Raw genomic sequence first — 11,295 nt, 5'->3', positions numbered from 1 at the left:
AAGGTAGTCGTCCTCCCTCCCCTTACAGAGAACCCCTTGCAGGGAGAGATGGATGTCGATAACTCTCCCCGGTGGGTCAGCTGGTACTAAACAGAGTGTCACAGAGAGAGGCAGTGTGGCCATGGAACTTAAGGAAACTGGAACTTGTGGGACAGCATTTGTTTGGGAGCTGGCCTTAGCAAACGTGTTTTGGACTTTGCCTTATGTGACTATCCCTGCCAGCAGGAACCCCCCAGGATGCCCCAAGCTCAGGAGAGATGGGATAACCTCTCCCGTTAAGGGTCTAGCCGGGTCTGCTGAACTGGAGGGGGGGAAGATGTCACGGATACCAGACAGCTAAGGCTAACCCCTACCCCCTATAACCTCACCCCTGCTGTTTCTCAGTGGTTTTGGGCTCCTCAGAGCAACCACAATCCCTGGAAGCTTTGGTTTGCTTGTCTTGGGAAAAGCTGGTGTATGACCAGGAAAACCCTCCTAGGCTTGTCGGGCCCCTGGAACTCCCAGGCGGCCGCCTCACCACAGACACCCGCCTAACCCCTCTCAGGCTGTCCAGGCTCCTGGAACTCCCGGTCAGCCACAGGACTGCAGGACACCCGCTAACTTTACCCCTGGTCGCTCCAGCAACCATGTGCCCCAGAGCTCCGCTCTTTTGGGGATTAGTAGCCCCTAGGGAGGGCAAGAGGTGGGGGAATTACCGTGGGGAGCTGCTTTGGGAACCGGGGGTTTTGGACTCCCTTACCCCCATAACTTCAACGGGCTGTATCTCCGGTCCCCAATAACAAATCATATCCGAGAGCTTTCAAATGACACCCTGGAAGTGCCGCAGCTCCCTCGGGATCACCCCAAAACCGTCACCACTGTGTCCTTATATTCTGTGGGACTATGGTTGCTATGGAGGCACCGGTCAGCCTGGAGGGTTGGGAATGGTGGGAAAACTGTGACATTATTATAACTGAACTGTACTTTTAAATGTATTTTTGATGTTTTTTATGCACCTTTTTTATTCAAGTGACTGGGTAGCTCCACCAAATGGGTCCTTCTTCCTCCCTGCCGAATGCAGCTCTGTAGCTGGCAAGTGACCACAGCCTGTAGCCACCCCTGATGCCTGACAGCACCAGTATTCAGGGTCCCACCCTGTGGCAGACTCCGGCAACCCAGACTGGGTAGCTCTGCCTGAGGGTCCTTCCTCTGCCTGGAACAGGCTGCTATGTAGCCCAGGAAAGTGATTCTAGCTGGAGCCCACTCAAATAACTAGACAGACTAGCATTCAGGAGAAACAAGAACTGACATTTTTGGGACAAACACACATCTTTTATACACACACAAATCTTGATAAAACAGGGAGACAATGCCACAGTTTTCCCGCCATTCCCGCTCCTCCAGACCGGCGCCTCCATAGCAACCATAGTCCCACAGAATCCCAGGACACAGCACTTCCAGGGTGTCATTTGAAAGCTCTCAGTCCCCAGATGCCACAGTCCAATAACCGGCGTGATTCGTTATTGGGGTTATTCATTACTAATCCCCAAAAGAGCGGAGCTCTGGGGCACATGGTTGCTGGAGCGACCAGGGGTAAAGTTAGCGGATGTCCTGCTGTCCTGTGGCCGACCGGGAGTCCCAGGAGCCCGGACAGCCTGAGAGGGGGTAGGCGGGTGTCTGTTGTGAGGCGGCCGACCAGGAGTTCCAGGAGCCCAGCCAGCCTAGGAGGGTTTTCCAGGTCATAGACCAGCTCTTCTCTAAATAAGTTTGGAACACAAAACCATGCAAACAAAAGCTTCCAGAGATTGTGGTTGCTCTGAGGAGCCCAAAACCACTGAGAAACAACAGGGGTGAGTTCATAGAAGGGTAGGGGGTAGCCTTAGCTGTCTAGTATCCATGACATCTCCCCCCCTCCAGTTCGGCAGACCTGGCTAGACCCTTAACAGGTCGGCGTTCGGCTCTCCGACGGTGGCCCTCCTCTTCTCTGTTGCTGGGAGAGGTTATCCCATCTCTCCTGAGCTTGGGGCATCCTGGGGGGTTCCTGCCAGCGTTTATACCCTGCGTCCTTGGCGCAGGGATAGTTCCATAATGCAATGTCCCAAACAAGTTTGCTAAGGCCGGCTCCCAAACAATTGCTGTCCCACAAGTTCCAGTGTCCTTAAGTTCCATGGTCACACTGCCTCTCTCTGTGACACTCTGTTTAGTACCGGCTGACCCAACCACAAACAAAGCTAGTGCCAGTTTCCCAGCTATATTCCCACCCCAGACCAGAGGGGGAGGTTGCTCCTTGGTGGGGCAGGCAAAGCTCGGGTGCCCAAACATGTGGCACCAACTGTATAAGCTTTTATCCTCCTTGCCTAATGCAATGCCTGCCCACTGTGAGAAATACTCTGGGACAATAAAAGGGTAGAGACCCCGCCAAGCTACTGAGGGGAGAGACCGTCTGTTTCTTCTCCCGAAAAGGAGATCTACCGCTGGAGAGGGAGATCTGCTACCTCCGCTTCATGGGAAACTGTGCTGCCGATGGGGAGGGAGACCGGCTGTCTCTGCTCCCTGTACGGGGTTCTGCTGCTGGGGAGAAAGATCAACTGTCTCCTCTCCCAGAAAGGGATTCAGCTGCTGGGGAGAGATATCGATACCCGTCTCTCCCTGCAAGGGCTTCTCTGTAAGGGGAGGGAGGACGACTACCTCTGCTCCCGAAGGATGGATCTGCCGCTGGGGAGAGAGACCGACTGTCTCCTCTCCCAGGAAGGGGTTCTGCTGCTGGGGAGAGTTATCAACATCCAACTCTCCCTGCAAGGGGTTCTCTGTAAGGAGAAGGAGGACGACTACCTCCACTCCCAGGGGATGGCTCTGCCACTGGGGAGAGAGACCGATTGTCTCCTCTCGCGGCTCCTGGCTCTGCCACTGGGGAGAGAGACTGACTGTCTCCTCTCTTGGGAAGGGGTTCTGCTGCTGGGGAGAGTATTCGACTTTCATCTCTCCCTGCAAGGGGTTCTCTGTAAGGGGAGGGAGGACGACTACCTCCACTCCCAGGGGATGGCTCTGCCGCTGGGGAGAGAGACAGATTGTCTCCTCTCCTGGCTCCTGGCTCTGCTGCTGGGGAGAGAGACCGACTGTCTCCTCTCCCAGGAAGGGGTTCTGCTTACGGGGAGGGAGGACAACTACCTCTGCTCCCAGGGGATGGCTCTGCCGCTGGGGAGAGAGACCGCCTGTCTCCTCTCCCTCCTCCTGGCTCTGCCGCTGGGGAGAGAGAATGACTGTCTCCTCTCCCTGCTCCTGGCTCTGCCGCTGGGGAGAGAGACTGACTGTCTCCTCTCCTGGAAAGGAGTTCTGCTGCTGGGGAGAGTTATCGACATCCATCTCTTCCTGCAAGGGGTTCTCTGTAAGGGGAGGGAGGATGACTTCCTCCTCTCCCTGGTTTCCTGGAGCTGTTACAGGTGCTGGGCAGAGGCAGGCGGCTCTCTGCCCTGTTGCTAGCGCTTCTGCTGGGGTGGCTCCTTTGTCCAAGTCTATAAGCTCGGGGCCAGGCTGCTGATCTGTATCTAGCAGCTTGTCGTCTCTTATGCTCTGTTGCCACTCATCTGAGGCCAACCTCCATGATTCCCAGAGTGCTGCACCACAGCTCAATGCAGACTCCATGTCATGCTGCAGAACTCGGTCTAGCAGCCTCTTGTATGCCTTTTCCAGTTCCCATTCTTGGACAATAAGCGATACCATATCGGATACCAGCCAGGGTACCCCTGAGAGATCCAACAGCTGCTCTCGGGAGAGGCCAATGTTCGTTACTCTCAGTTTCGCCCCGCTCCCAAATTCTGGGTCTTGTGTCAATTTTTCCAATAGTAACTCAGGGCCGCCAAAGCCAAAGCCCTCTGTGGGGGAGCAATCCTCCAGCCATGGCCATGCTTGCATAATGAGCCATCTGAGGTCCCAGTAGCCGTCCTCCACCCACATCTCTGCCCGGATCAGTCGAACTAGTTCCAATAGCTATTCCTCCATGGGCTGCTCTCCCAGGAAAAGCACTCGCAAGTCCCACCAGACCCAGTACCTCTCATCATCTGTGGGTAGGACCTTTCCATCACAATCCTTTTCTTGTTGAAGCCTCTCCCTCCATAGTTGCCGGCGGACAATGCTCCTGCAGCTCAGCTGGTCCAGTTCAGAACCAGGACCATCCAGCTGGGTCAGTGCCTCCTGTACTCTCCTTAGGTACTCGGCTTCCATAGTTACCAGCTACTGTGGCCCTTCTCTGTCAGCAGAAATCGTGTGGAAGAAGCAGATCCCACCGCTGCCAGCCAATGTGACGGATACCCAGGCTACCCTGACTGGGAAGCTCCGCCAAACAGGTCCTGCTTTCTCCCTGCTGACTGCAGCTATGTAGCTGGCAAGTGACCACAGCCCTTAGCCCCCCCTGATGCCAGACAGCACCAGTATTCAGGGTCCCACCCTGTGGCAGACTCTGGCTACCCAGACTGGGTAGCTCTGCCTGAGGGCCCTTCCTCTGCCTGGAACAGGCTGCTATGTAGCCCAGGAAAGTGATTCAAGCTGGAGCCTACCCAAATAACTATAAGAAAATGTAGAAGGAAAAAATGGATATATCAGAGCACTCAGAAAATACTGAATAGGGAAAATTCATACCTGGCATTACAGCATTCATTATCCATTTTAACTGTTTTTAACTACACCTGATTGAGTGTATGGTTTGTTACCACTTATATATATAGTTTTATTTTTTATCATTAAAAGTTACGTTTTATATAAACCTGATTCCTGCAAATCCACATATATTTAGAATTTTCCCTATTCAGTATTTTCTGAGTGCTCTGATATATCCATTTTTTCCTTCTACATTTTCTTATGTTTATACAGGATATTGAGCACCCTCCACCCTACTAATTGGCAAGGATTATTTTCCTTCTATGTTCATATAGTATAATTGTGTTGGGGTACTAATATGCAAAATAATACAATAGTATTTCTCCTTTACAATTTCTAAACTACCCAAATAACTAGACAGACTAGCATTCAGGTGAAACAAGAACTGACATTATTGGGACAAACACACATCTTTTATACACACACACATCTTGATAAAACAAGGAGACAATGCCACAGTTTTCCTGCCATTCCCGCCCCTCCAGACTGCCCGGCGCCTCCATAGCAACCATTAAACACGAAAATGTCCACAGCACAGCTTGCTTAAAAAGTGTCTTTATTGACCATAGTCCCACAGAATCCCAGGACCCAGTGGTGACGGTTTCGCAAACCAGGGTTAAAGTTAGCAGATGTCATGCTGTCCTGTGGCCGACCGGGAGTCCCAGGAGCCCGGACAGCCTGAGAGGGGTTAGGCGGGTGTCCGTTGTGAGGCGGCCCACCGTGAGTTCCAGGAGCCCAGCCAGCCTAGGAGGGTTTTCCAGGTCATAGACCAGCTCTTCTCTAAACAAGTTTGGAACACAAAACCATGCAAACAAAAGCTTCCAGAGATTGTGGTTGCTCTGAGGAGCCCAAAACCACTGAGAAACAAGAGGGGTGAGTTCATAGTAGGGTAGGGGTAGCCTTAGCTGTCTGGTATCCGTGACATCAACCAAAAAACTATTGCTTGGACAGAAAAGAGTTCATAGAGAAAGTGCACAGGATGCAAAAGGCAACTCTTATTGTCATCAAGTTCTGGCTGCAGTAGGACGGTGAAGTCAGACAAGCCCCAGCGGCATGAGTGGCAGATGTGCACCCCACTTTTGAAGAAGAAAACATACCAAGGGTTTCATAGGTCAAAGCAACAGTTTTATTGACTCCAACTGGCACTTCTGCAACCCCTGCCAGTATACCCAGTGACACGTGTGTGATTTTTGCGCCTACTGTCAGTACATCCTGTGCCACATGTGTGACTCCTGCACCTGCTGCCAGTACATCCTGTGCCATGTGTGTGACTCCTGCACCTGCTGCCAGTACATCCTGTGCCATGTGTTTGACTCCTGCACCTGCTGCCAGTACATCCTGTGCCACGTGTGTGACTCCTGCACCTGCTGCCAGTACATCCTGTGCCACGTGTGTGACTCCTGCACCTGCTGCCAGTACGTCCTGTGCCACATGTGTGACTCCTGCATCTGCTGCCAGTACATCCTGTGCCATGTGTGTGACTCCTGCACCTGCTGCCAGTACATCCTGTGCCATGTGTTTGACTCCTGCACCTGCTGCCAGTACATCCTGTGCCACGTGTGTGACTCCTGCACCTACTGCCAGTACATCCTGTGCCACATGTGACTCCTGCACCTGCTGCCAGTACATCCTATGCCACGTGTGTGACTCCTGCACCTACTGCCAGTACATCCTGTGCCACATGTGTAACTGCTGCACCTACTGCCAGTACTTCCTGTGCCACATGTGTAACTGCTGCACCTACTGCCAGTACATCCTGTGCCATGTGTGTGACTCCTGCACCTGCTGCCAGTACATCCAGCTCTACATGTGTGACTCCTGCACCTGCTGCCAGTACATCCTGTGCCATGTGTGTGACTCCTGCACCTGCTGCCAGTACATCCTGTGCCACATGTGTGACTCTTGCACCTGCTGCCAGTACATCCTGTGACACATGTGTGACTCCTGCACCTTCTGCCAGTACATCCTGTGCCAGGTGTGTGACTCCTGCGCCTACTGCCAGTACATCCTGTGCCATGTGTGTGATTACTGCACCTGCTGCCAGTACATCCAGCTCTACATGTGTCACTCTTTCACCTACTGCCAGTACATCCTGTGCCTCATGTGTGACTCCTACACCTACTGCCAGTACATCCTGTGCCTCATGTGTGACTCCTACACCTGCTGACAGTACATCCTATGCCATGTGTCTGACTCCTGCACCTGCTGCCAGTACATCCAGCTCTACATGTGTCACTCCTGCACCTACTGCCAGTACTTCCTGTGCCACATGTGTCACTGCTGCACCTATTGCCAGTACATCCTGTGCCATGTGTGTCACTCCTGCACCTGCTGCCAGCACATCCTGTGCCACGTGTGTGTGACTCCTGCACCTACTGCCAGTACATCCTGTGCCATCTGTGTGACTCCTGCACCTGCTGCCAGCACATCCTGTGCCATGTGTGTGACTCCTGCACCTGCTGCCAGTACATCCTGTGCCATGTGTGTGACTCCTGCACCTGCTGCCAGTACATCCTGTGCTATGTGTGTGACTCCTGCACCTGCTGCCAGCACATCCTGTGCCACATGTGACTCCTGCACCTGCTGCCAGTACATCCTGTGCCACATGTGTGACTCCTGCACCTGCTGCCAGTACATCCTGTGCTACGTGTGTGAGTCCTGCACCTGCTGCCAGTACATCATGTGCCATGTGTGTGACTCCTGCACCTGCTGCCAGTACATCATGTGCCACGTGTGTGACTCCTGCACCTGCTGCCAGTACATCCTGTGCTACGTGTGTGATTTTTGCGCCTACTGTCAGTACATCCTGTGCCACATGTGTGACTCTTGCACCTGCTGCCAGTACATCCTGTGCCACATGTGTGACTCCTGCATCTGCTGCCAGTACATCCTGTGCCACGTGTGTGACTCCTGCACCTGCTGCCAGTACATCCTGTGCCACATGTGTCACTCCTGCACCTTATGCCAGTACATCCTGTGCCACGTGTGTCACTCTTGCACCTACTGCCAGTACATCGTGTGCCACATGTGTTACTCCTGCACCTACTGCCAGTATATCCTGTGCCATGTGTGTCACTCTTGCTCATACTGCCAGTACATCCTGTGCCACGTGTGTCACTCTTGCACCTACTGCCAGTACATCCGGTGCCACATGTGTCACTTTAGCACCTACTGCCAGTACATCCTGTGTCACGTGTGTCACTTTAGCACCTACTGCCAGTACATCTTGTGCCACGTGTGTCACTTTAGCACCTACTGCCAGTACATCCTGTGCCACATGTGTGACTTCTGCACCCGCTGCCAGTACATCCAGATCTACGTGTCTCACTCCTGCACCTGCTGCCAGTACATCCTGTGCCACGTGTCACTGCTGCACCTATTGCCAGTACATGCTGTGCCACATGTGTCACTGCAGCACCTACTGCCAGTACATCCTGTGCCATGTGTGTCACTGCTGCACCTATTGCCAGTACATCCTGTGCCACATGTGTCACTGCAGCACCTACTGCCAGTACATCCAGCTCTACGTGTCTCACTCCTGCAATTTTCCACAGTAGTGTTCTCAGGCTCCAAATCGGGATGTATGGGGATTAAACACATAAATTTGCAGGGTCTGTGGTTTTAAAGTGACATGCACTACCAAACTAGAGCATGTTATTTTTTGACTATATTGGTTCTTTAAACCTGTCTTTGAAAAACACGTTTGAAAACAACATCAGAGAGCAAAATTTAATATAATGGATATTACAAGTGTAATTGCAGTCAGTGACGTACAGTCAGGGCCGGATTGGCCTACCAGGATATTTCCCGGTGGGCTGCAGCAGCTAGGGCTGGAAAGTTACAATTTAAAGGGGTGATTAATGGATGCAATTGGGTTGTAGGGTGCCTAAATAACATTAATCTGCCATTTTTATTTAATACAAAGTAATATAATTTAATTCTGAAAAAAATATTAGGGAAGCAGTGTCACAGTAATCCCCTTTGAGAACAATGGGGCATGTGCATTCTACTGACTCAACGGAAAATAAGGCTGGTCTTCATATTTTTCCAGAGCTGCTTTTTATTCCCAATCCAGCCCTGCGTGCAGTCATAGGAGCGCAGCTCAATTGTGCATAAATCCCACTGATTCTGCTTTAAAATATTTGCTTGTTTAGTTTTATATTCTATGTTACCAAGTTATCATGTGAAGTTGTTTAAATGTTACTACATGCCCTAGCAACAAACAGAGATTTCTATAGTTTTGTTTAAAAAAGGGGCATTTTAACAGCTTTATACCTGTCTCTTGTATATTAATTGTATATTAGTTTAAAGTATTCTATTATAACTTTAGTTAATCTACACATAAGCTTGAAGTGTATAAAATAAAACTTACAGCAGTATAAAGATGGCAGTGACTGAACAGTTGCCCATTTCCTGACATTTTTTGGACTTCCAACTCAAAATTAGACCTTGCTTGGATATGAAAATGAAAAAGCAGTCTGCCAGGGTATACACTATTCCATGCTGTTATGTGGAATATGGAGTCCAGTGCTGCTGACTTTTGTGGCGCTATACAAAAAAAAAATAATAATAATAATAATAATAATAATAATAATAATTAATAAAAATCTAATTTGAAAACAAAATAATTAGTAAAAGAACTGACACAATGACCATTTAATAATGGTTTTAGGTACTGAGTTTTATTTCAAATAAAAGTATAGCCTTGCTCCCAGGTCTGTAACAAGATCTTAGCTTTGATGTTCCTTACCCCAACATGGAATATGGATGACTGACTGTCAGTCATCCATATTTCATGTTGGGGTAAGGAGCATAAAAAGGTAATGTGTATGGTGTCATTTGGTTACTACTGAAAAAATGCATAGAACAGAATTCTAATCAGTGAGCTGAATTTAATATGGGGTGGTGCAATGTTCCAGAAACCCTTTAAAAAAAACAACAACATATTTGTAGAAAGGCAACAGTCACAGTAACACTTCTGTCTTGCTTAGAACTCACATAGCATTAGCAATGTGTTTCAATCAAAGGAAAACTAGTTTTTGGATGGAATCTACTACTTGATAAATTTATATTAATTTTATAAGGTCAGTGACTGAACTTATGTAATTAATATCAATTTATCAAGTAGTAGATTCCATCCAAAAACTAGCCTTCCTTATGTAATTAATATCAATTTATTAAGTATCTGAGTTTTGATAATGTAAGACTTGACAAGACCTACCTGTATGTGCCTCCATGTCTATGTGTTTGTCACCCTACCACTGTGTGTGTCTCCCTGCCTGTGTGTGTGTCACCCTATCTCTGTGTGTGTGTCCCTTGCCTATGTGTTTGTTTCCCTGCCTGTGTGTGTCACCCTGCCTCAGTATGTGTCTCACCATGCCTATGTGTTTGTCTCCCTACCACTGTCTGTGTCACTGCCTCTGTGTGTGTCACCCTGCCTGTGTGTGTGTGTGTGTGTATATATATATATATATATATATATATATATATATATATATATATAAATAATCATTCTACAGACTTGGCTGAATTTGGGGCTGGTCTTCAAATTTATGCAGGGCTGCTTTTTTATTCCCAGTGCTGCCCTGAAGGAAGACAATCAGAGTTGCGGGAAGAACTGGCCAGGAAACACACACACATACAGTCACACACACACATAGATACACAAAAACACACACACATACAGTCACACATACACATAGATACACAAACACACACACACACAGTTACACACACACACACACATACAGTCACACACACATAGATACACAAAAACACACATACATACAGTCACACACACATAGATACACCAACACACATACAGTCACACACACACACACACACACACACACATAGATACACAAACACATACACACATACAGTCACACAAACACATACAGTCACACACACACATAGATACACAAACACACACACATAGATACACAAACACACACACACATACAGTCACACACACACACACACACACACATACACAAACAATCACGCACATAACGTCAAACACACACACATGGAGTTTGACTACTGGAGAATAACTGCATTAAAAATTATGTTTATTTTTTTAAAATGTTAAAGGAGCATTAAACACAATTTTTTTTCTTTCATGCTTCAGATAGAACATACAATATTAAACAGTTTTATCAAATTAGCTTTTTTTTTGGCTGGAAAGCATACCTAGGTAGACTCAGGAAAAGCAATATACTACTGGGAGCAGCTGCTGATTGGTGGCTGCACATATATACCTCTTATAATTGGCTCATTTATTGTGTTCAGTTAGCTCACAGTAGTGCAATGCTGCATATCATTCAACAAAGGATACCAAGAGAATGAAGCAAAATTAATAATAGCAGTAAATTGGACCTGCAACCCTCCAATTTAATCATAAATTTAAGCTGCCTCTGTCGGGTTCATATATGTGTTTCTCGGGCATTTTATAGACAGTGCCTCACTAGCCTCTGACCTCACCGCATGTCAATTTGCAGTTATTTAATTATTGGAGTGTACCATGATATATAAACAAAAATGAATATAGGAACAGAGCAAAACGCAAGAGGAAATAAGAAAGAATTGCTTGGTGGATGACAAATTCTATGCAGAACAGCTTTATTGTGTAATAGAAGACCAGACACCTTATATTATACATAG

The 11,295-nt window shown here is 48.5% G+C and overlaps 1 protein-coding gene across 1 annotated transcript; it reads left to right on the top strand.

Moving 5' to 3' along the window:
• Positions 1 to 7,319: 7,319 nt before the first annotated feature.
• LOC128647475 (uncharacterized) lies at positions 7,320 to 8,189 on the top strand. Its single transcript, XM_053700261.1, has one exon. It carries the CDS (start codon positions 7,320 to 7,322, stop codon positions 8,187 to 8,189), a length of 870 nt encoding a protein of 289 aa, XP_053556236.1.
• The last annotated feature ends 3,106 nt before the right edge of the window (positions 8,190 to 11,295 follow it).

The sequence above is a fragment of the Bombina bombina genome, chromosome 2 (genome assembly GCF_027579735.1).
Source record: "Bombina bombina isolate aBomBom1 chromosome 2, aBomBom1.pri, whole genome shotgun sequence".
Taxonomy (NCBI): domain Eukaryota; kingdom Metazoa; phylum Chordata; class Amphibia; order Anura; family Bombinatoridae; genus Bombina; species Bombina bombina.
This window is presented reverse-complemented; position numbering and strand designations above follow the sequence as displayed.

Bases quoted from the DNA above. Each gene is read 5' to 3' on its own strand.
- LOC128647475 (XM_053700261.1), top strand. From the start codon at position 7,320: ATGTGTGTGACTCCTGCACCTGCTGCCAGTACATCATGTGCCACGTGT.